Source organism: Rhipicephalus microplus, chromosome 6 (genome assembly GCF_043290135.1).
Source record: "Rhipicephalus microplus isolate Deutch F79 chromosome 6, USDA_Rmic, whole genome shotgun sequence".
Classification (NCBI taxonomy): domain Eukaryota; kingdom Metazoa; phylum Arthropoda; class Arachnida; order Ixodida; family Ixodidae; genus Rhipicephalus; species Rhipicephalus microplus.
The window spans coordinates 70,201,899-70,227,538 of record NC_134705.1 but is presented as its reverse complement, the minus strand read 5'-3'; the positions used below and the strand labels follow the sequence as shown (position 1 = coordinate 70,227,538).

The window sequence follows — 25,640 nt, the reverse complement described above, 5'->3', positions numbered from 1 at the left end:
ACTGTGAAATCTTAGAAAACAGCGGAGCTGGCGAGCAAGAGCCGCCATCTTTCAAGGGCAGATTCAGTTCTCTCGTCTTTCTGCCTTCTTTATCTCTCTCTATATATTGGTATTTCTCCTCCTTTTTCTTCTCCTAACATTTACATCACTCCTCTTCACCCTCTGGCATTTCCACACCTTCATATATGCTATAATGTCCATCATGATGCATATGTATATTGTGCTGTCAGGATGTAGCCTCTCATCACCTCATAATTTTTATTTCCTAGTTCTTACCCTTCATTCCCTTTCCCATATACATCCTCAACTATACTTTATAAGGCTATTCTTTGCATTACCTTCTCGCCTCCTTCTCACCTTCCCATCACTCGTACTCACTCTTATTTTTCTTTCCTGCCCCCTTGCTATGTACTATGCTACACATACATATTGTGTGCGAGCCGCGTCTTGGCACACATCCAATTTCTGTGTCGCGTGCCCGCCTAAATTCCTGCAGCGTCGGCCTTATTCGAAGCTTAAACAATGCCGCTGTTAAAAGCGCACAAATCTGGTAGAAAATGCGCGACAGCTGAAAAATTGAGGTGGCTGAGTTCAGTATATCGCGCATGAGCTTTATTTATTGTTCGCTTCGTTAGCACGTTGGTGCGTGTTGTAGTAAACGTTCGTAGCGGCAAGATCAGGTGCCTGCAGCGTTCCGTGGACAGGTGTCATGTGAGACGACACTGTTGAGGAGCAAGCCGTGGAGCATAGCGTTGCGGAAGCACAGGGTTTCGCCGCCTCTTCGCAGTTGAGATTGCTGCACAGAAATTGCGAAATAACAGGGTCACTGATAAACTGTGACTGAACGCCGAGATACAAATCACCGCAATAAAAACACGTTTAGAACATATCAAATCACTCCAAAATGATGTTGCTACTGCGATATTCATTAGTTCATCAATTTCTGCAGGTGTTACCCACAATCGCTCAATATTTTAATGAAATAATAACAATGTACTTGTTTACTTTGCTGTAGCACCACATGATAGTAATAACACAGATTTTGTGACGTAAAAGAACTCATGAAATGACTGCCAATGATACGCCCCGAAAAACAGTCAATTGCGGCTAGGCAGATACTTAAAGACTGCAAGTGAAAAGCCGTTCCAAAAGCTGAATGAATTCATGACAAAAAAAAAAAAAAACGCTTGCTGGTACTTTTTTTACAGAATAATAATATATTTAATCACAGTAACATTTTTAGACCGCCACTGTCTATCACGTGAGTATGCCGCATCATTGGTGCTAATTTGAAGGCACCTGTCAGGGCCTGGCAAAGCTCGCGGCGCTGAGTCCGAATACGTGCCTTGGAGTCGGCTGATATTATTAGATTAGGGGTTATATGGACACACTTGGCGTTTTTTTTTACCATCACCGTCATGTTTCATATATAGTTTAAATTGTTAACATCGCCCCATGCATCGTACGTTCTACGAAAGAGTAAAAGCGCTGGATACAAACGCGGCTGAAAATAAACGCCGGAGAAAAACGCGGCTGAAGCAGACACGGAATGTGCCGGCCGTCTACGTCGCGTAAAGGGCGCTTGCGATCATATCCCCGTTGCGTTCATCGCTTCTCAAGCACAAAGAAAAGCCTTACCCGCCGGTGGCGGAGGATGGTGCGTCTCTCTACCACGAACTGTGAACTTTGACCACAAGAGCGCGGCCGCGAGTGCCATCTCGAGAGGCATTAGAAGAGGGCTCTTATACCCTTGTTCATAATGTGCTCTCACTGTTTATTTCACGTTGAGAATACTGACAGCTCTAAAATTGATTCTCTCCCAGGGGCAACCGTATACAGAAGACCTTTGCTTACTGAAGAGTTTAGTATAGCGATCGGATCCCACAAAGTAGCTGCCACTCTTTTTACCTCTACAATTTCAATTTGTTGCTATCGCAATTGCTACTCCGCCTTTAGGGTGAAAATGTAATCCTTATTATCAATCATTACGTACGCTTGTATGCACAAACAGATGTATGGATTTCAAAAGCTGCTATATAGTCTTACTTTCAGTGTTATCGCAGGCAAGCATGCGGCCACGTCGCGGCACTCCGCGGCGATCACTGTAACTATGCAGCTCACGAAGCTAAGGTCGCCAAGAGCCGTAGACTTTGGTTTTATGGCGTGGTAATTTGGGTTAATGTATACAGTGTCTTTTGTCCAGAGAAGAGCGAGCGTTGTCTAGCTGAGTCTGAGAATTATTTGCTAGTTTCAAGCAGCGTGCTGCAAACGCTCGGCTCACGTGTTCGGAGGAGCCTCGACGACCGATCAGGGTGTTTTCTAACCGTCCTTAAAAGGCGTTGCATGGCACCTTTAAAAGGTAGTGTGAGTAGTTTAGTGCAAAACAAGACAAGGGACATGTCGAACTGTGTATACCGTGTTGTCTGAAATAATAATAATAAAAAAACGACGAATACGACTCTCTTGTCCTTGTTCGCACGGCACCACCTGAACAATCATTCGTCCGAGTATAACACTGACAAAGCGTAGTGCTAAGGATCGACCTTGCCTCGCAAGGCCAAGATCGATCGTGCTTCAAGCCTCGCAAGGCGAAGGCTTGAAGAAAGCGCGAGCGCTTGTGGGCATGCGTACCATTCGATTGAGCGTGCCTATGCAGACGTAGCCTACGTCGTTGTTTCCTCCGCTCTCTTCTGCCTTGTCGTGCGTCCACGTCTTGCCGGGCAGGGAGACAGCCCACTTGCTGTGGTCCTCGGTGTTGTCGAAGGCCAGTGAGGCGTTGCTCGAGGCCTGGTCGAAGCGCATCTGCAGCACGTCCAGCACCCGAGGACCGTCGATGCCGTTGCACGCCGGTGGTAGCTTGCCGCCACGACCGTTCCGCCACGTAGAGACCAGCACGTCCTTCCCGAAAATGACGCCCACGGCCGTCTCGTAGACGTCTGCGAACATCCCAGGTCCCGGTAGGTATTTGCGCCGCAGCAAATCATCGAGCTGCCGTTGTACAGTGTTAATATATGCACAATTGCACCGTGGCAAGTGCATTGGCATACTTGAGCAGCGATTTAAACATATTGATTGTCTGAATAACGTTCGATTTATTTCGTGGCCAATGTGCACTGTACCTACGTGTCACGTTGTATGTAAACAAATTGTGGTAGGCTGTTCAGACAAAGCTAGGGAGGTTAGGCACACACGTTATATGTACATATTAGGAAGGATTCGACGCCACGAAGTTTAAGTTTAGATTCCTTCGAGAAACTGCAAGAAATTTCATTTCTCTCACTTGCCAGCTAGTGCACCTTCCTGTAAGTGGAAACGTTCAGAAAAGTCAAACGCTGGAGCGTCGGCAAACTATTTTAAAGGAACGCAATCATTAGTGTACTCTGTTGAAAGGAGCATTGCGAGGTAGCTGCAGTGTACCCCATCTATGCTATCTTACGCCGACTGCAAATTATGAAACTGTACTTATAGAACAATTTGTCAAGCCATTCGAGGCTTACTTGCCTGTGTGTGCTTTAGCTGGGTCTGATAACGGTGACACACTCATAATTACTCGTCAGACGCTTTGTATTACCAGGAATATGACGTAAATTGAATTGTTTGGAAAATGCGATGTTCTTCCATTAATTTCCACGCATGGCCTCTTTTCTTACACTTTACTACGTTACATTGTATCTCCTCATACACCCAGTAGTTAGCACTATAGAGTTTCCTATATATACACTAAAGGGAACTCGGGCTCTAGTGTCTGTGGGAGCTGCAACGCACGAAGCTTCATCCAGCATGCTTGGGAATGGTAGGTAGTGCGGAAATTTGTTTAATCTGCATACTTTCGGCTCCGCCTGGATTCGCGTGGCCCGGAGCCACTTTCTCACGAGACAACAATCAGCAAATGTTCAGCAGTTGCACTTCACTGTATCAGATCTGTGACGAGTGGAAGCCAGTAACAAAAATACCATTTGTTCAAACAAGGAATGCGTATATACAGTATGCAGCATGATAACCACGTGTGGTCATTATCTAAGATTAGTTTCGTTGACGGTGGTGCATGCGTGCGCATGGCTTCCAGTCGATAGATCTTCCAGCGGGAAAACAAAACAACTTAAGTTACTTGATTAAAGTTACTGTCATAACGTACTCGATTCGGTAGTCGTGTCTCCCGAGCAGACCTGCGTAGGGGAGGAAGTACGCCTTGATGAGGAACTTGTGCTGGCGGCTGCTCGGATGATCTGTTACCGGGCCTTCAATGTTCGTCACTGTGCTCATGCCGAGCCCGTCCTGGCTCGTCGAGGCCATCACGTTTATCGCTCCATGAGGACTCACTTTCAAAGCCTTCCCGATACTGCTCACCTGTCCTCGGTAGGTGGCGCCGCTTACGTCGAAACTTTCGGCCGTCCTCCGTGGCCACCTCGTAAGATCTCGGTGCGACGCGTTTTAGCACTTGCGCCTTTCTAGTCCATGCCTTGTCTTTGACGCGTACAGCTTCGCCTTTCTTGAGCGCTGGCAAGCATCTGCCCCGATCTCCGGACTGTTTGTGCTTAGTCACGGGAATGCTTCAGTGGTAGCTGAAGTCTGGAAGTCTCGTGCGTAGGCGTCTGCCTTGGAGGAGTTCACCAGGGGAACGACCATCTTCGAGGAGTGATGAACGATAGCTCAACAGCTCAAGCCAGAAGTCCTGTTTCGTTTCCGCAGTCTTCTTCATGATTCGTTTGACAATTTGAACGCCTTTTTCAGCGAGGCCGTAGGACTGAGGGAATCCGGGGCTAGATGTCACATGCTGGAAGTCGTATCTGGAGGCAAAACGTGCAAATTCATAGGATGAGAACTGAGGACCATTATCGCTGCAAACTTCTACTGGGATGCCATATCTAGCGAAAATGGCGCTCAGCTTTCGATTACAGATATAGTGGTCAAGTCCGTTAGTTTTTCGACTTCTGGGAAATTGGACAAAGCATCGAAGACACAGAGGTATGAACTTCCACCTTGCTGGAAAATGTCGACTCCAACTCTGTACCACGCGTATTGCGGTGTCGGCCTCAATACTAGCGGCTCACTTTGCTGCGCATAAGCGTACTTGCGGCAGGCTGTACAGCCCTGTAGCATCTTCTCGATGTCCACGTTAAGCCCTGGCCAGAAAACCAGACGTCGAGCTTTTGCTTTGGTCTTGTTCATACCCAAGTGCCCTTTATGAATGCGGTGGAGTATTTCTCGCCTCAATGACTTCGGGACAACCACTTTGGATCCCTTCAATAAAATGTTCTGTACGAGGGATAATTCGGATGCGAACAATTTCAATGGGCCCTCGAGCTTTCCCTTGCCGCACAAGTAGTCGATAACAGCCCGAAACTCGGGATCGGATGCAGTTTTCTTTGCTAGGCGATCCATGGCCTTTGCTTACCAACTCTGACACGATTCTCGTTGCATTGACTTCCACGTCTTTGTTGAATACAACGTCTCCGGTGGCACTTGGTGACGCCCTAGACAGCATGTCCGCCAGGAGCAGCTGCTTGCCTGGCACGAAGTAAAGATCAAAGTCATAGGTGAACAAACGCAGAAAGAAACGCTGAAGTCGTGGAGGCATGTCACCAATAGGTTTGGTAGCAATGGCAATCAACGGACAATGGTCAGTTTCAATTACAATCTTGCTTCTATAAACAAACTGGTGAAACTTTTCGCATCCGTAGGTAATTGCCATCGCCTCTTTTTCGATCTGAGATTATCTTTGTTCTGTATCGCTCATAGCGCGAGATGCATAGGCAAATGGCCGCCAAGCGTCACCATAACGCTGTAAAAGAGCTGCTCCTAGCCCGCACTTCGAAGCACCTGGAGAGATTTTAGTTTCTCTAGACGCGTCAAAGACGGCGAGCAGTGGTGGTTTGATGAGATGCTCGCAAATAACTGCCCACTCATGCGCATGGTTCTTCGTTCATTCGAAAATGGTGTGTTTCTTTGAAAGGCTGCGCAGAAGGTTCGTCTTATCGGCCAGGTTGGGTATGAATTTGCCAAAGTATTTAGCCACGCCTAGCATCCGGTGTACGGCTGCCTTGTCGGCTGGGTGAGGTAAATCGCCCAGTGATGCGCTCAACAAAGGGTTTGGTTTTATTCCCTCTTTAGATATGACGTCACCCAAGAAATGAATTTCAGTCAGCCCGAACTTGCATTTATCAGCATTGAACGTCAAACCAGCCTGTCTGGCTAATTGCAAAGCACGACGGAGGCACGCATCGTGTTCATCTTTAGTAGTTCCATATATTAGGACATCATCAACATACACGTGCACTCCTGCTGCGCGGTCGAATATTTCGCTCATCGCCTTCTGCAAAACTTCTGGAGCGGAAGCTATATCGAATGGGAGCCTGAGAAAACGGTATCGCCTGAACGGTGTGCTGAACGTGCACATATTGGACGTTGCATTGTCTAAAGGGATTTGGTGAAAGCCGGAGTTTGCATCAAGGCGCGAGAAATATTTAGCATCTGCTAACTCAGCCTCAATATCATCTCGCTTTGGCATTTGATGATGTTCTCGCTTTAGACACTCATTGATGTTCCTAGGATCCATGCACAAACGCAGCATTCCGTTTTTCTTTCTTACGATTACTAGAGGGCTCACCCAGGCTGTTGGCGCGTTCACCTTCTCTATGATGCCACCTCTTTCCATCTGATCGAGCTCATCTTGTAGTGGTCCCCAAACTGTCAATGGTACGCGCCGCGCTGGCATTACTACTGGTACTGAATCCTTGCGCAAAACCATGTGGTACTGTTGATGCAAGCAGCCAGTTCCCTGAAATAAATCCGGGAATTTTTTGGCAATGTCACTGGTGCCATCTTTGCTGACCATGTTTACGTTGCGCGACACCAGACCCAGAGTTTCACTTGCGGCTAATCCCACAATAGCGGGGCTGCTCTTTTTCACAACGAAAAAGGGGATGCTACAGCACCGATCATTCGTCTCAACTTGCACTGTTGCCACGCCGACGTGTTTGATAACACCTCCGCTGTAGGACCGAAGTACGGCACAGCTTGGGTAAAGCTTCAAGTCCCCCTTGCACTTTCGGTAGATAGAGTAAGGCAGCAGATTTGCCTGAGAGCCTGTGTGAACCTTAACCACCACCTTTTCACCCGTAACCGGCGCTTTGACTGTCCAATCTTCCCTGCTGTTGATGTTGCAAATTTTTACATCTAAAACGCTGAAGTCATTGCTTTCTTTGTGAACCTCGTCTACTTGACGTTTCGTGCAGCACCTAGCGAAGTGATTTCTTCCTTTACACACGAAGCAAGTTTTTCCAAAGGCTGGATACCTAGCACGCGCGTGAGAGCGACTGAATTTGGCACAAACGTGCTGTTGCGATTTTTTAACCATGTCTATCTGGTTGTATGCATGGGACCACGCTTCATTCTGTTGGGCGGATACTTCCGCAGCTCGACATATTTGCCATGCTTTGTCGAGCGTCAAGTCCTTCTCCTTGAGCATTTTTTCGCGCAGCTTGGCGTTGTTTGTGCCGAAGACTATCTGGTCCCGTATCAAAGATTCTGTCAAGGAATCTAAGTTGCAGCTGTGTGCCTGTCTCTTGAGGTCACGTAGAAAATGCTCAAAGGGTTCGCCTTCTGCTTGTGTCTTAATGCGGTACAGATATCTCTAAAAAGCCTCATTTTGCTGCTCTTGGCAATATTCATCGAACTTCTTCACAACAGTCTCGTAATTTTGCTTGCTTTTACTCTCAAGAAAATAGAAATTGTTGAATACCTCGAGTGCTTCGTCTCCCGCTAAGCTCAGCAGGAGCGCGGTCTTCACAGCTGGAGTCTTGAGTTCCTTCGCTGGTGATGTCGCCTCCAAGAACAGCTCAAACTTCTGTTTGAATCTCTCCCAGTTCTTTGCCGTGTTTCCGGATAACAGCAAGGGTTCTGGTGCTTTGAGAAGTTCCATTGCTAATGCTCAATTTTGCCGGGCGGTCGTGGCTTCCAATTGCATAGACCGGTTACTGCTTGTAGCTTGTGGGCCGATTTCATCTATGCCACGGAGCGACGCGCCCACTTCTGACACCATGTATCAGATCTGTGACGAGTGGAAGCCAGTAAGAAAAATACCCTTTATTCAAACAAGGAATGCGTATAGATAGTATGCAGCATGATAACCACGTGTGGTCATTATCTAAGATTAGTTTCGTTGATGGTGGTGCATGCGTGCGCATGGCTTGCAAGCATTGCTCGATCGATACATTCACCACCTTAACCATTTAGGCTCGTTCATTCAGATCGGGTAATGTAATTCCCTGTGGTCTGTTCTTTCAATCGAACCAAAACCAAACCACCAGTAAACAAATCCACAAGTATGTTTGTAGCCTGCAAGCGCGAAGACCATGCAAATTTGTGTACTACCCACAATGCCCATGTCGCCTAATGATTGCAGTGCCAGGGTCCCCTCTACTTAATTTTAGGAAACTCTATGGTTAGCACGAAAATGAAAAGGGCGCACCTATGTTCCATTTCGTGAACCATAAGAAGCACGTCGGAGATGTGGAGGCAAATATTGGAAGCTGGGTTTGTAGGTAATATGTAGTACGTCAAGACAGTGATCCCTCTTCTAGTGAAAAAAAAATATATACTTCATCTCATGACAATGTGCACATTTTGTCTTAGGGAATCTATATTGCTGAAATTTTGATACAGTAAAACAAAACTATGAAGAACTCTGATTTGGATCGCGTAAACGGATGTTCAATATAACGCAGCGGTAAATCCCGAATTACAAAGAAATAAACTTCAGAATGCCTGTGTGCATATACCTCGACAGAATGAGTGAACTCAGAGCCCCAGCCTAAGACATCGAGCAGCATAGCTACCCACCCTGTTCGTACTGCCCGTGCTTGGCGAAGCTGACGAACGTGGCGTTCCCCTGGGTGACAAGCTTGGCGGTCAGCAGCCACGGCTGTGTGTGGATGAAACTTTTCTGCAGTAGTAGCGCCAACTGGGGGTGTGCGGTGAGGAGGCTCTGTGGAGAGTAGCTGTCGTAGATGTCCGGATGCTGGAGACGAAGGTGCGTTGCTGCGAGACGAGAAACACGCTTTTTATGTTCTAGAAAACTGGGGAGGCCGAGGGATGAGAAGGTCTATTTAATAAACCACAGTTATCGTTGGAATGAGGACTCGCCTAGCATGTTACTCCGGATGGGAATAGCACTTCGTTTGTGTACAGTCATCTGCAAGCTTCACACAAACAAGCCCCGAATGAAATTCGGCCATGTTGCTGAGGCATTCGGCAATACGTATTTAGTGCGAAGTGACGCAAGCAAACGAAAAGAGGACACAACATTTAACAAAATGACAAGTGTTAGCGCTCGTGCTGTGTTCCACCTTCTCGTCCTTGCGCCAAATATTCCGTAATTCACACGAATGCTCCGGTGTGGGACCTGTCCTGTGCTACTTTGAAGCTAGACGTGAAGCACTGGGCGCTGTTGCTGAGGTGATACCCCGGTATGCTTGGCTAGTATGTCGGCACGCATTGCTAACATATCTGCAGCAGCATCGAAAGCTACGCAGCACTGGCGTCAATCAAGCTGTTTCAGGACACGCTGCGGAACGTTCATGTTAAAGTTTCTCACGACTGCGCGTGCAAGTGTGTAGAAATAATATACACAACGTATTCTGTGGGCATGCATTATATGTACACTCTATATGTGTTACGTGTAAAACGGCTTCTATTTTCACCACCAGGGACGTTCGAGCAGCCCAAAGTAACCTATTGCATGTCGTGTAATACATCAAACAGGGCTGCTGACACTTTTCTATAGTGTATACAATAGGCTGGCTATATAATTTAGAAAAATATTTCTTGTTAGAATGGCCTGATAGATAGTCCGAGTCGGTCGATTCAAGCGCTTTTATACATTTACCGCAAGTATGATTGCTAGCAACTAGGAGAAAAAAAAATTAATTGCACCAAATTGACGACACCTACATTTTGACAGCACATTTTCGCAAATATCGTTGCGAGATTACGCCACTGTTAACACAGAGAGAGAGAAATAGAGAGAAAAGGCAAGGAGGTTCACCAAGCTTGACTTGGTTGGCTACCATACAATGGAGGGGGGGGGGGGGTACACAATCTGCGCAGATCTTAATGCAGCCTCTAACCTCGCTATTTCTTTGCTCGGCGTGACATGGCTGCACAATGCGCACCACTATCCGATAAGCTACAGTGCCGATAATCATCCGAGGCATACGTCACCAGCGGTGCCTACAAAACTGCGCTGTAAGCTCGCAGGGAGAATCATTGTTTCTCTATCTGTTAGAGCGCAGCACTGGCATGCTTGCCCTGCTGCTGCTACCACGAACATAAGCGACCGTTACGTTTTATGTTGAGATCCGTCTTTCACCGACTCCACATCCCAAAGGGAAAAGGGGAACAATAGAAAGGAAAGGGATAGAGAGAAAAGAAGAAGAGTAATAAAAAGATATGGATAGTCACATCGAGACTACACAGTTTCAGTTACGTGGACTTTCCTCGGTGTTCTACAACGGTTAGATCATTTTTGAATTGGTGCCATGAAGGTACTGCTGCTGATGGTGACTACACTGGCCCAAGGTGAACATTGTGGTTTGGTTAGCCGAACCATAGTAGCAATTCCAGGTGTGCTTTGTTTGGGGTGAAACGTATCAAGTGCTGTTTCACCAGTTCGCCCTGTTTCTTTATAGGATTGCAGGGATACAACCTTTCAAGCAATTACAAAAAAGGGAAAAATTTACGACGTTTTTTTTTCTGGCTACGGCTAGTAACCAGGGCTAGATTACCAGCACAAGCCTAATGGCTACCCCGAGATGTTGACCCCCATCGCTCATTTGTATAGCACTTGATGTCCAAATGGCACTCACATTAAGGTTGCAGCAAATGATCAGAAATATTATAGCACGACAACGCAAAAATAACGCTGAGTGAGGGATACAAGTGTTTCTGTGACGATCTTGCGTTTCATGTGATGGCATACCAATAGTGTCCAGCTGACTCGCGGGGAATGTGACGCACAGCGCCACCTGGCCGTACTCGCGGCCACTTTCGGGGAACTCGTAGTGTCCACTGTGCAGGGAGCCGGGAAAGTCCGGCACGCTGTGGACCAGCCACACGCCCTGCTGCTGGTCGAATAGGATCACGCCTGTGGAAGAAGAGGAGTGAGAATGGAAGTGGGTGGGGGAGTGTCCGGTTAATCATCATTCAGTTTAAATCGAGCGCGAAGAAATTATCTTGAGTCGGCCGCCTAATACGCAGGACAGACAACCGGTGGGGAGTACAACAACAGAATGAACACCAAGTGGGATAAAATGTAATCAGCTCGCAGAAGATAGTGTAAATTTGAGAGCATCGACAGATCTATTGATCCTGCAATAGATCGATTATGATACTGTTGCTGAGTGGAAATAGTGACCTGAAGCAAATTATATAAAGTGCCGTTTATCCTCTTTATATTTTTCGAATTATTCTGAGTGAATTGGAAGGCAATACGAATGGTTGACATCATGGTATTGATAACTGTCATAACTTTCTGTCATATTTCACTCTGGGAAGCTTTTGTTTACAGCAGGCAGAATAAGAAGGAGAACAATACACTTCCTGATATACGCAGTACGTACCCCCCAGAGAAACCGAAATACCGCTGCTGAGCAAGCTCCTGGATCTACTTAGCCATTAATTTATTTTATTAGTATGTGATACTACAGTCGTTGATAATAGGCTGAGCGTCTTCAGGCTCTAGTTCCCTCAAGCTTCTAATTGCGACTGAATGATTGGAACAACACATCGATCAGGTAATTATTCTATTAATTGTGCTAAGATTTCAAAGATTTCAAGCATTTTGAACATGGATATAAGAGCGGTAATGTAAGCTTTTTTCCTTGCACTTTCGGCAGTTTCAAAAAAAAAGACATATATATAACAGTGCTTTTTGCACAAAAGCACAATGTGTTGATTAAATTTGTCTGCTTGGCATTATTGAACGCATGAAAACAAACTTAGATGCGAAAAGGCAAGTACAAAAGAAAAACCGAGAACAGGACAACGCGTTACAAACAACTCACATTTTTATGCAGTTTTGTTTTTCATATTTCTTTTGTGATGGACTTTTCGTGCCTTTTGAAGTGTTTATCAATAGAAACTTGTCCAACTTTTTATCATTGTGAGAACAAGTTAAATTTTTGATGTGTATTAGTAGTTTGTCACACAGAGTGCTGTCGGGAACTTGTCACGACACGCACGTATGGTGTAATAGCGCTACAAAACTTTACCGACAGTGACCGATTCACTGTAACAGATTGAGTGCAAGCGCACGCAAAATGACACTGCACCTTCTAAATGGTATTATCTATGTAGGGCCACCAGTCTTTATACGTTAAATTAGGTCACTTGGCGTACTCGGTTCACGGGTGGCGTATGACGCTACATCGTACAATACTGCAGTCTTGACAAATAAAAACTTGGCTGATTCCTCTTTTTAAAAATTGGTATAACACGAAAGTGAAAGGTATTTTCAGAGATGTGGTTGAGCGTTTATTGTGTGTTGTTACGCCTCAGCGGCAAACGATGGATTGCTACAGGAACGAATTGCGAAGTCAGGCGGAGAACGGCAAGCAGCTCGAAATTTGCAGCATGCATCTCAAGCGAAAAAACACGCACGAATTGAGTATTCACAAGACGAGCGTGGACCAACAACTGTGAAAGCTCGACACTTGAAGCGCACTGTTCAGAAAAAAAGGACACACGAAAGGAACAAGTATGCACAGGACAAGCGCGAACGTCTGTCACCATTCTTACTTCTCCGTGTGTGAGCAGCGTGCTCGTTTCCTTAACGCGGCCGCGGCAGCAAGCGAAGTGTCCTTTGTTCTCTACCGAATCACGAATCTTAAGTATACGCGCACAGGAGAGAGCACGCTCAGTTGAGGCGGCTCTCCACGATACGCGAGAGGCCCCAACGCTACCCAGCGCTAGAGTTACTGTATATGCTACATTTAGGTAGCAGAATTGCGCATCTGTTTTCTAACGCCATTATTAACCATGCACTGCGGAGAAGCTGATTCACAGACCGCGCCCTGAAAACATAGCCGCACCGCCGAAAGCGGTCGCCGTCCGTCTGGTATCTATCATGTGACCGTCGTGCACTTTGTAGTTCGTTAGGTATGAAATCGTGCTTTTATTTGCTTTAGCATCATGCCCTTAAACTTCGTGAGCAAATGATTTGCGTGGATTTAGCACCATTAAAAACAAGCTGAAATAATCGATGCTGTAGGCTTAGTGATTCTGTGGTATTCTGTGGTGAAGTTTAGTGATTGCCGTGGCGTTCCAGGTGGCGCTGCCAGCGTGTCGTAGACCGGGCTGTCAGTTCGGGCTGTCACGGTGGATGAACGTGTTTTTTGATCGCTCCGGTTCGACTGCGCAGATAAGTGTGCTTGCATGTTTTGAGCTTGTCTTTATAATTATAAGGCAGCGGTTGAAATCTTCGTAGCACTTATTTCATGGTACGGCTTTTTCGGGGGCCAGTCACCAGGTATTTATTAGTGCGGGTGTGTGTGTTTGAATTTTTTGTTGTTTTTTTTCTTTTGCCACCCCGTGGGGGAGGTGCGCGTACATTGAACACGCAAATTTTTGTAGTAGAGCTTAGACTTTCCTTTTTTTCGTAGTGAAGGGCTCGAATTTAGTAATTATTGAGTATAGGGACAATTGGTGTCAGAAAGATATGGTTAAAAAGACTGTGAAGTGTTCAGGATGTGGAGTGGGTTTGAAAGTGGACCCAAGCGTAGAAGCGGATGGAGAAGAGGCTGACGCGAAGTGTAGGCAATGTGAGGTCGAGGAAAAAATTGAGGAAATGATGGTTGCCCAGAGTGAACTGCTGATGAGAATCGCCAAGCCCGAGACTGCGTTGGCAACAGAGCAAGAGAAAACGAGGGCAATGGGAGAAAGACTGAAGTCCGCCGAGGAAGCACTAGCGAAGCTGAACAAAGAAGCGGCCTACGGAGAGAACAGTAGGGAACCGGCAACCAGAACGGTGGAGAAGGAAGAGCAAGCAAGTTTGGAAAAAACAGGTTTAGCCGGTTCAATTGTTGCAAAGCCCAGCTTCAGCGACGTAGTGGTGGGGCTGGGAGGGGACAAAGCAGCCGGCGTCACAGGTGCAAGTAGCCCCCAGGTGCAGGACGCTCCAGCTGAAAAGTCACGGCATGTGATAATCGCCGGGGACTCGAATTTAAATCGATGCACACAAGCCATCAAAGAGAGGGTAAGAGGTGCCAAGAGGGTTGCAGTAGGGGCGTTCCCAGGACGCAAGCTGGAAGCAGTCATGAGGCAAGCGAGCGCCAAACTCAGAACTACAGCTGATAGACGGAACCTCGTGATAAATTCAGGCGGTATAAACGATGTCCTAAATGAAGATACAGCAGGACTAGCAACCATACTGGCGAAAGGCGTCGATGACATGCGCGCCACTCATCCTAAGGTACAGGTATCCACGATACCGGAGGTACCGGTGCGTGATAGCAACCTGCAAAGAGCGGTCGTCAACGCAAACCAAGAGATATGGCGAATGAGTCGAGAGAAAGACTTTGAGGTGGTGGAAATAAACAGAGAGGTGCATAGGTGGGGTGCTTTTCAACGAGACAGAATTCACTTCGATGGGTGGCTAGGTCATGAGGTGGGTTGGCGACTTGCAGGACGCGCAGTAGCTTTTCTGGGGGGCAAGCAAGCCCTTCGGGGTGCAGGATAGCTAGTAACGAGGAAAACAACCAGGGAGACTCTTCGACAGGTGGTATGGACAGATACGATTCCAAAGTGGCACCAATATCTAAGATAGGTAGAGTCCGGGGCATAAATAGACGTAGCCACGAGCGCCGAGCCAATTCAGACATAGGGTATATTAACATGCAGGGTGGTAGGAACAGGCTGAAGTGGGAAGAGATAGAAGAACAGCTAAGGGAAGAGAGGCCGATGGTATACGGTTTTGTAGAAACACATCTCATGGACATGGAACAACCTCCGAACAATCCGGACTACGCGTGGGAATATTGTAATAGAACAGAAGGCAGGAGAAAGGGGGGGTGGTATTGGGGCATTCATTCATAAAAGAACAGACTGACAAAGGGTCAAGCAGGAGTGCAAGGAACATTTATGGCTAAAAGGGAAAGTGGCAGGTCAAATGACACTCCTTGGTTTCGTGCACTTGTGGACAAGAGCAAAGGCCAGAGAGGAAAACCAGGCAATGGTAGAGTGTATATCAAAGGACATTCAGGAGTTAGGAAGAGAGTGCGAAATAATTATAGTAGGAGACATGAATGCGCACATAGAAGATATAGATGGGTATACCGACCCGACAGGCAAAATGATCATGGATAAGTGTGAAAGGCTTGATTTGATCATTTGCAACAGTACCGAGAAGTGTGAAGGGCAAATAACATGGGAGGTAGGAAGGATGCAGTCGACGATAGATTGTGCACTGATGTCACATAGGATGTATGATAAGCTCAGGGGAATGCAGATAGATGAAGGTGGCTCCAGAAGTCTGGGTAGTGATCACAAACGTATAAAGCTAAGTTTTGGAAGAGCAGTGAAAGTGGGAAGGAGACAAGAAGAGCAACTACAGGAAAATTTTTATCCAGAAAGGCAAATTGAAATACCCGCTAAACAAATTGAGAAAGTAATCACAGAGGATAATAAGACATTGAGGACATACACGAATCTAATTAGACTCTTAGAGCTAGAGCTTGCTAAGACGCGTGACAAGTCACCTCGGAAAAGAAGACACAAACCCAAAAGTTGGTGGGATGAGGAAGTTAAGAGAGCCATAGCAAAACGTCAGGAAGCCTCTAGGGAACACATACATGCTAAGCAGCGCGGTGAACCGACAGATGATGTTGAAAGAAAATGGGAAACCTTTCTAAGCTGTAGATGGGATGCATCCCTTCTGATCAATGAAAAGATTAGAACAAAGGGAGCTCAGTGGCTGGCAGAAGTACATAAAAAAGATAGAAAGGCAGCTGAGAAATTTTGGAACCATCTAAACTCCCTAAGAAATGAGACCAGCCTAGAGCATAGTTTTATAACTACAGCCCAAGGTGCTAGGCTAAAAGGTGACGAAGCCATTGAATATATAAGAACAAGGGTGACAGAAAAATTTTAACAAAGAAGTGCTTTATGCAGCACAATAGACAAGGACGAGTGAAGTGGTGCAATGGCTCGATTTTCACAACAAGAGTGGGAAAGGGCTGAGAAAAGGGTTCCTAGTAGTACGTCAACACGCCCAGATGGCATTCCAATTATGCTGATAAAGACATTAGGTCCGAAGTCTAAGCAGCCTTTGAGAGAGGCAGTGAGCAAAATAATAATCGATGGTGAAGTTCCCGATGGATGGAAACTTACTAGGATGAGCATGATCTATAAAGGAAAGGGGGACAAAGCTGACATAAACAACTACCGTCCTATAATAGTGTCATCAGTGGTCTACAGGCTGGCGATGCAGATTATAAAGGAAAGACTGCAGGCATGGGTAGAGGATGAGGAGGTGCTGGGGGAACTGCAGAATGGGTTTCGGAAACACAGGAGGTTGGAAGATAATCTGTTCTCACTGACGCAGTGCATCGAAATAGCAGAAAAGAAGCACAGGCCCCTGTGGCTAGCATTTTTGGATATCAAGGGAGCGTACGATAGCGTGGTTCAAGAGGAATTGTGGGGAATACTGGACACACTAGGCGTGGAAGATGTAGTCACTAATCTTTTTAAGGGTATCTATAAAGGTAACAAGGTAGGTATAAAGTGGGAAAAACAGGTATACAAGCCTGCAGAGGTGAAACGGAGGCTTAAGCAGAAGTGTCCCCTGTCACCCTTATTATTCATGATGTAGCTACAAGGATTAGAGGCCAAATTAGAGGGAAGTGGACTGGGCTTCAACCTCTCCTTAGTCAAACAAGGAAAACCTATTGATCAGGCACTACCAGCATTAATGTACGCAGATGATATAGTGCTAATGGCCAACAACAAGGAAGATTTGCAGATATTGATGGACATCTGCGGTATTGAGGGAGATAGGTTAGATTTTAGATTCAGTAAGGAAAAATTAGCAGTCATGATTTTCAATGACAACGAAGGTAATGAGCTTAGAATACAGGAGGTCACACTAGAGGTGACAGATAAATACAAATATCTGAGCGTATGGATAAGCAATGGGACCGAGTACCTGAGGGAACACGAAATATAGGTGAGGACTAAAAGTAACAGCAATGCAGCAGTGATGAAAAATAGGGCACTGTGGAATTACAATAGGTATGATGTTGTGAGAGGAATATGGAAAGGGGTCTTGGTTCCTGGGCTGACGTTCGGCAATGCGGTCTTGTGCATGAGATTAGAAGTTCAAGCAAGATTAGAAATTAAGCAACGTGGAATTGGTAGGCTTGCTTTAGGAGCTCACGGGAATACACCAAATCAAGGAGTACAAGGTGATATGCGATGTACATCATTTGAGGGCAGGGAAGCTAGCAGCAAGATAAAATTTGAGAAGCGATTGAGAGAAATGGGGGAGGAGCGTTGGGCTAGGAAGGTTTTCAGCTACTTGTACATGAAGAATGTCGATACAGAATGGAGGAAGCGAACCAGGAAATTGACTGGTAAATACTCAGAAAACAGCAAGTGGCCAAACCAAAAAGAACTAACGGTTAAGAAGAAAGTGAAGGAAACGGAGACTGACATGTGGAGAATGGGCATGATTAAGAAGTTCGCACTAAAGATTTACCGAACTTTTAAGCAGGAAATTGTCAAGGAAAGGATCTATGATAATACTCGCGGTAGTTCTCTACTGTTTGAGGCCAGGACGGAAGTGCAGCGAACCAAGACATATCGGGCCAAGTACGAAGGGGTAGACTCAGTATGCAGTGCGTGCGGAGAGGAAGAAGAAACTGCCGAACACTTGATAATGTTCTGTAAAGGGCTTCACCATATAGTTCAGAATGATGGCACAGAGTTTTTCAAAGCACTGTGGTTTAGGGACCGGGAGGGCAAAATAGACTTCAAGCGAGTAGACTTAACTAGACGGAGGTTATCTGATTGCTGGCTAAAGTCAAGGCACGCGTGAAAATTAAACTCTTCACTGCAAAGTACGAATCCTCAAACTCACCTTTTAAAGAAAAATAAATAAATCGAGTTTTTGGTTCATTAAGTATTACGGCTTGGTGGCGCTAGCCACCGCCCAATCTAAAGGCTACAGCCATATCCATCCATCCATCCATTCATCCATCCAGACCAACATTTTATTCTCTCTGCACCGCCAGCAAAGGTGCGCAGAGGGAAAGGAAAAGGGAACCGGTTTCCGAGTCTACCTTGCTGAACGAATAATAAAGCTCGTTGGTATCGAGATTCTCAGCAATACACTTCGTCTCTGGGTCACTCGCGCGTACCAGTAGGTGCTTCTTAAATCTCGGATGACATATATTTTGTGTCTGCCAGTTGTTGCTTGTTTTTTAGAGGTGGCGCCACTTGACGTGGCGGCTCCGGCGATGAATGTTATTCGGCACTACGCTGTGCCTTTGTAATTTGTGTTACAAGATAGACTGAAGAAATGCCTTTGTACTCGTGCGGCACAGTCCCGAAAACCTGGTGTTTGTTCTTCGCCGATCGTTGACACGCAAGGTACGTCTAATCTTGGTATATCGTTATCGGTCACTCCGAATCGTCCTTATCGAATAAATGGAAGTTCTCTGCAAAAAACAGAGCACAGCTTCACCGCGTAACTATGGTTGCTAGCCAGGCAAGATGGCGGACCTATGTGCAACTCTGCTCCCACAGGGAGCATATACTGAAACTCTTCCCAGTGCGAGACGTCCGCGCCGTCTCGCTACGGATGACGAAATTGCGCTGAATGTGAGAAGCTCTCAGGACTGCCAAACGGTATATTGTGTATATAAACGGCTTGAGGTTAACAAATTGGACAACGTACGCTTCGTGGTCTAGTGGCTAGCGCCGTGTGCTGCGGACTGCGACGTCTCTGATTCGAGGCCCACCTCAAAACCTTTCGGTCTCGCTTTTGTTGCAATCTGTAAGTTTATATTTACAACATCATATCGGTATCAGAAATACGTGAAACTTCTTGTGACCCACAAAATGATTAACTTGGCCGTTCAAAGAGTCATATATGTGGCAACTCAGGACTACGCAAAAGGGATTTTCTACCGTGGTGTACCCTGGCATAAAATACTTTCGTATTAAAAAAAAGTCCTGGTGAAGTACCCTTCCTGCTAGCTTGCTTCAGCTGGAGATCTTTTTTTTTTTTCGCGTTATGTTCCTCCAGTTTTCTGTCATTCCATTTGAACTTTAGGCTTGCAAAAAGCTTGATTTGATATGTGGCGTTTAACGTCCCGAAACAATCATATGGTTATGGAGATGCCGCAGTGGAGGGCTCCGGAAATTTCGACCACCTGGGGTTCTTTAACCTGCACCCAAATCTGAGTACACGGGCCTACAACATTTCCGCCTCCATCGGAAATGAAGCCGTCGCAGCCGGCATTCGATCCCGTGACCTGCGGGTTAGCAGCCGAGTATTTTAACTAGTAGACCACCGCACGGAGCATTTTTTTCCTCGTTTGTTTCCTCCAGTTTTCTGGCATTCCATCGGAACTTTAGGCTTGAATAAAGCATAGTGTGAACTCATACATGATTATTTTGCAGCTAAACTTCCGCGCATCAGTTTTATCGACAGGTACAAGCGATGAGTACGAATAACGTGGCCTTACCTTTCGTATGACCATGACTGTCAACATTGGCATCAGTGCCTGTGGGAGGCTGGTCATTGTACGTCGCGTAAGCAAAGTTCTGCAACATTTGACAGCAACAGGTAAGTAATATATATATATATATATATATATATATATATATATATATATATATATATATATATATATATATATATATATATATATATATATATATATATATATATATATATATCTGAGCTCACGATTATCACCGCTGATAACACACGAAACGCGAGAAACGATATGACACAGGCGTTGTCTACCAACTGAAAATTCAATGAAATATCGTGGCCCGTATTTGAGCCGTAAGAGACACACTGAAAAAACCTGATGACGCCATGTCGAGCTTCTAACAATGTATGTCGCACACACAAACCTTAGCATCACTGAGAGGTATTATGCTGTTGGGTTCTAATATGCTACGTTTTTCAATATACTTATAGGTCAGTGACAGCGCCCGTGTCGTGTACTTATGTTTCGTGTCTCATTAGCACTGTCTGTCATGGGTAAATTGCTACTAACCCTATTTGTTAAATATAACTGAGCGTCTCCCCAAGTACTAAGCATTTATGCTTACAACAATGCAGTACACAAGCCCACAAAGCATATGATTCATATTATTTTTGGTCATGTATACTTCGGTTGCTTGCTCACTAAGTAAATTAACAAGTATTATTTACTCCGCCGGGCAACGTTAGCATGTCATACTCGACGGCCATTAAAACTGGCCTGATAAAAACATTTTTTCTTGCGTTGATCACACAAGCACTTCCTCAGGGTGTGCCTCAACTGATCCTCAGTCGTTGATCATTTCTTTTATTTTTTCTCTACTTGGCTTCGCTCTTAGTAATCTATATAGATATAGATACTCTTGCGCAGAGTTCAGAGGGCCTGCGAAAGGGCGGAGGGCCTTGGTCTTCCTGTCCCTACGAGGGAGTGGCCCACGATTGCTACGGATTCCCCCTAAAAGGGGCGGCTCAACGCAGTTCCTCAGGAACACAATAACGTTCTTTATCTGTATGTCTTGCGCACAATTTGAAAGCTTGTTGCTTTCACGTTTTCTTTGCTTTTACCAGACCATTGCTTTTTGTTGCAACTGCAATTACCTGGTGTAAGTGTCGGTACTTCGTCATATATTTTTTTTTTTAAATACCTGTTGTGCGTTCTCGTTCCTGCTAACATTCATTCCTTTTGTCACGATACCTTTTGTCTCAATTCTGTATGTCTGAATGAGCACATTTTATAACTAGCTGATTTTCAGCAAGCTTATTAAGGTTATATGAATTATGGTATAGCACTAAATAAACAGTGTGATGGCGATGTTGCCTCGATCTTCTTTCAATGAAAGTTTCTGGGACTTATGCTGGCCATGCAGCGAAATGGCTGTGTCGCTGGAAACTTCCGGTCGGTTTTGTTGGTTTTCTCACCAGGCCGGACTTGTTCGTCGTGTAAAGTGGTGCCAGAGTGTTGGCCAGCGCTCCTGCGGCCTCGGCCACCGAATGCTCGGACTGTGGCCACCGAGATGTGGTCTCCGGCGTCCGTGCATCCACGTAGAAGTACTCCTCTCCGCCTCTGGGTGACGTGGAAGCCTTGTTGAAGGCCACCGAGGCGGCACGTGACGCCTCCTTGGGCATTTTGTACATGAAGAACCTGCAGCCAGTCGTAGAGAGAAAACAAAAAGCTAAATGTAGATTCAGTAGGCTTCCACTGAATGGGACTCTAACGCCAAATATTGAGTTGACATAGATTGCTGAAATAACGTTCTCGAAATTTGACCACGCTTGTTTCGTCTCAAGGAATGCCTAGTCTGAAAAAAAAAGAAATCACGCCGCACAACCAACGTTTGCGCGATTCGAAATATCCGCCTCGGAGAGGGGCCTTATATTCTGACGTTACTGACCGACCGCTGACCGCTGCGGCGCAACGGATCAAGGAGCTTCAGCGGAGCTCAGCCAGGCAAAAAAACAAGAACTTTCATCGTTCTCAAAGGTAACACCATTTCTTTTTCGCTTGAATGAAGCTGAAAACAATAATTGCAGGTCCTTCCGTTTTGTAAGCCAAAAACTTTATTGTTTTGTATGGGTAGTTTGAGCACTTGTAATGAGACCCTACCATGTTATTGTGCTGGCGTTCAAGAAGATCACACTGGTGGCGCAAATTGTTTCCTACACTCACCCTAATTGAGGGCCACCGGGTCTCACGAGTGCTTGTGAACTAATAGCACCTTTCTCCGAGATAGAACTGCCAGTACACGACAGCACCACAATGGGGAAGCGGCCTGGTGGAAAACCACTTCGTCGCATGCCAGCGGCTCTTCGTTGCTGTGATGATTTCTATGTTCCCGAGTTAAATTGACTGCTAAGAAAAAGAAAAAACTCACAGAACCGTCAAATAGCCTTTGTTTCTGTGCTACAGCGTTTTGGTTTATCAATTTGGGAAAACGGTAATAAAAGTCGTATATAAAAACAGCATATACACGGAGTGCATGATGATGAGTGGGCCGAAGCGTCCGTCCGTCCTTTTGTCTGTCTGTTCGTCCATTCGTCCATCCATCCTTCCATCTAGCGAACACTCCATCTATCTCGCATCTATCTCGCATCTATCCCGCATTTTATCTCGCAGCTTTTCATCATAGATTCAATATATAGAAGTACCGCCATCCAGCCGACATTCTAAGGACTAAATGAGAGGTGGCTACTACGACGACACGGGACGTATGACCCACGCCATAAGGAGCTTCACCCCTAAAAAGGGCTTGTCCCGTTCCTTTCGATAAAAGCTATCACTCTTACACATGTTTACAGATCGCGGCTTCCGAGAAAGATAAGTTTATAGCAAGACCAGCTGCAATAGTATTACTATGTTATGTGTCTTGGGCTTGTTCAAACAGTACAAAGCGCACGCTGGTGGTTATCTGCGCATGGTTACGCGGAGTTGATGAGACGTAAGGCTATTCATTCACTGAGTGTGTGGAACTTGTGTATACATTGACTTTACGTTGTATAGACGATAAGTGCTTCCTGAATCCACTCGTCTGCGTTTGTACACTCATCGCGGTTTCTCTGGAGGACAGTCAAGGGGCTGTCGGAACGTTGACGTGCGGCACAGATAACGTCACTGTCACAAGCGATATGGGGATACAGCGTCGGACGAATGCATCACGTGGGCAGCACGAATGACGCCGATGAAGCGTACCTTGCGGCCTCTTGTTGCGATAAGAAGGAAGACATAAGAGGAAAGACACGGAGGTTAGTCAGTTATTAAATCAACTGGCTGTTCGGAGGAGGCGTGAAGAGAGTAAAATATGATAGAAAAATGGTGTTACAAAATGCAGAAGGAAAAGCAAAATAGAGGAAAAGAGAATACGGCAGTGCTTATAATGTCTGTCACTATGTCTCGTTGCCGTAAAAAAAATAATATATGGACAGTCACACTGATGCTGCTCCTCAAAGGGGCCCTCTGACACTTCAAAACATTCCTGCTGACCGCATCAACTCGCAGTGGCGCTCTCCAGAAGTATTGCGAGTGGATACGACGACGGAGAACGCAGACCTGCGATTCGATAAATATAACTCTAGACGTAATTGCGGCATTGCATCAAAATCTAAGCTTCTATTGAGTTCATTTTTTATTTAGCATGGGTTTCCACTGAACGTGGAAGAAAACGGAGCTCTCTGACTTATTCAACTTAAGAACTGCAGATCTGGTCAAAGAATGCGCCGAACGCTCGCTAAACCTTTCTAAAACCAAGGAGGTTACGCCCAGCGAGTATTACGTAGCAACCCTTTCTTGTCAGATAGTGCTCAATGTACATGCCGATGGCTGCTAATGGGGAATGAGGGACAGGAGAATTCGGTTTTCAGTTAACGCGCACGCTGGAAATTTTTTATTGTTCAACAACGCACAGGAGAAATCTCCCACAGGCACCACCTTGCAGGTCAAAACGTAAGACATGTTGCGTACTACGACGAGGGACGAACGGGTGCCGCTTTAAGAAGCTTCGCCCCTAAAAGTCTAAAGACTTTGCGTCGCGTGCATAAAGAATCGCGTTAACCATGCTTTAGATGGTGCAACAATCCTCTAGAAAAAGAAAGCATAATAAAGCATAATATGGCAACAGGCGATCAGTGAGCATGCGAACTCAGTGTTCCACAAATTCAGCTGATCGACATTTAGGGTACAAAGAAAGCTTCAACAGAGAATCAAGTGTTCAGAAGCGGGTTTTGAGTGACATATTGAGAATAGGAAACGCACGAAGACCAGGACAACGAAAATGAACACACAGATCCTGCTCTAAGTTTGACTGGGTGTTTCCCCTGAACCCTAACGCTTGGTTTGGAGCAGACTTTTTGATTAGTGGAAGCCGAAATATGTCTATTTTCACGAAGTAATCAACTTGAGCAATGGTCCTTACTCCTAATTCTATGAAAAATTGCGCCTATTATTGCGAAGACTTGCATGTCATTCGTATTTCTTACTATAGTCGTTCTGTCGGTTTTTTGTGGTGTGTCGTGGTGGAAAAAGGGCTGTTGAACATGTACATTTCTTAGTTGCACTTACTTTTTAAAATTTTCGTGTTAGCACAGATGTTGGTGTATGATATTTTATGAACGCGTCGCGCTTGTGTTCGCTATGTTATTACTGCTTGTGCTTGCTTTACTCGCAAAAAACTCACGTATAGACAAAAGCGACAGAAAAAAAAACAGAGCCCCCCTCCCGCCCCCACAAATGAAAAACCAAACACCGAACAACATATCAAGATACCTCATGGTTTCAATTGCTATACATTGTTCCGCTTTGTTATGTATAAATAATATCGCCCAGATGGGATTTTGTCAACACGCTGATATCTGAGTTTAAAGCATGAAACTCTAAAGAAAGAATAACTTAACCGTATTTTGAGAAGAAAGAAGTATATGCAGCCCAATAAAAAAGCTCATCAATAAAAACATTTCTGGCCTGACTTGTTGGCGAGGCAGAATGTGACGAACAGTGCGGTATCGTTATAAAAAAAATGAAAAATTGACAACGCGAGTGCCGTTTATGTTTGTTTCGTAGCTGTCCTATGGCCCCATGTTTGTGATGTATGTCATATTGTGCTGCGATATGAAGATTTGCAAGTTACTTAATGAGAATGAAGTTCGGAAATCGAGACATAAATGTGCCTGAAAGATGGCGGTCGGTATGTTTCCGTACTAAATATATTTACGCAATCTGCAGTATAGCGTTCTCCCTCCATACACGAGCACACCCTTAAGGACGATGCTCGATAAAAGGGTAGTGCGCTTACCACTCCACATCTTGGTTATGCTCGTCCTTGCAAGACACAGCTTCCACTTCAGTCTTTGAAAGTGAGATCAGCAGCAGGGCGAGCACCGAAATACGCGTCCCAACCACAAAGAAGGCACTGCATCTGGGCCAGCCGGTGGTGTCCATCGCGTAGCGGCCTGCACCGGGTTGGGTGTCTGCGAATGGCGTTTGCCTTGTCTTTGCAAAGAAGCGCCGTTTATCGTGCGGCGACTTCGTGCGGTCGGCTTGCGATAGAAAATCGAGTGCCTCGCCACGCGCCGAATCGGCGCACGACACTCAGCCCCAGATAACCGAAGAGATAAGGGTGCAAGAGGATGAAGGGGGGTTTCCCCTGGTTACCATCTCGAGGGTCCAACGGCATGTCAAAGTTGACGTATCGTCATCGTATTCTTACGCGGCCGGCCCTTCCTGCCGGCTAACCATCCTTATTGCTTTCCCTTTGGGCGACCCGAGTGACGGTCATAGGACGTTGAACAGAGCCACTTACATCCAGTCTTGTCGTTGATTTATAGGTTGAAGAGTGCTCCGACGCGGTGGTCTAGTAATCTGGTGGCTAAGGTACTCGAC

The 25,640-nt window shown here is 45.8% G+C and overlaps 1 protein-coding gene across 1 annotated transcript; it reads right to left on the bottom strand.

Annotated features, from left to right (window-relative positions):
- Positions 1 to 590: 590 nt before the first annotated feature.
- Positions 591 to 25,297, bottom strand: LOC119167600 (plancitoxin-1). Its single transcript, XM_037419098.2, has 7 exons — positions 25,054 to 25,297; positions 21,191 to 21,413; positions 19,743 to 19,821; positions 10,979 to 11,143; positions 8,842 to 9,039; positions 2,632 to 2,936; positions 591 to 796 (listed from the first exon to the last, which is right to left on the bottom strand). Exons 1-7 carry the CDS (start codon positions 25,197 to 25,199, stop codon positions 677 to 679), a joined length of 1,236 nt encoding a protein of 411 aa, XP_037274995.2. The 5' UTR covers positions 25,200 to 25,297; the 3' UTR covers positions 591 to 676.
- Positions 25,298 to 25,640: the final 343 nt, after the last annotated feature.

Bases quoted from the DNA above. Each gene is read 5' to 3' on its own strand.
- LOC119167600 (XM_037419098.2), bottom strand. From the start codon at position 25,199: ATGGACACCACCGGCTGGCCCAGATGCAGTGCCTTCTTTGTGGTTGGG. The intron at 9,040-10,978 runs GTATGCCATCAC...CTCGTCTCGCAG, and splicing joins GAGTCAGCTGGACACTATTG to CAACGCACCTTCGTCTCCAG. The intron at 2,937-8,841 runs GTGGGTAGCTAT...GGATGTTCGCAG, and splicing joins GCACGGGCAGTACGAACAGG to ACGTCTACGAGACGGCCGTG.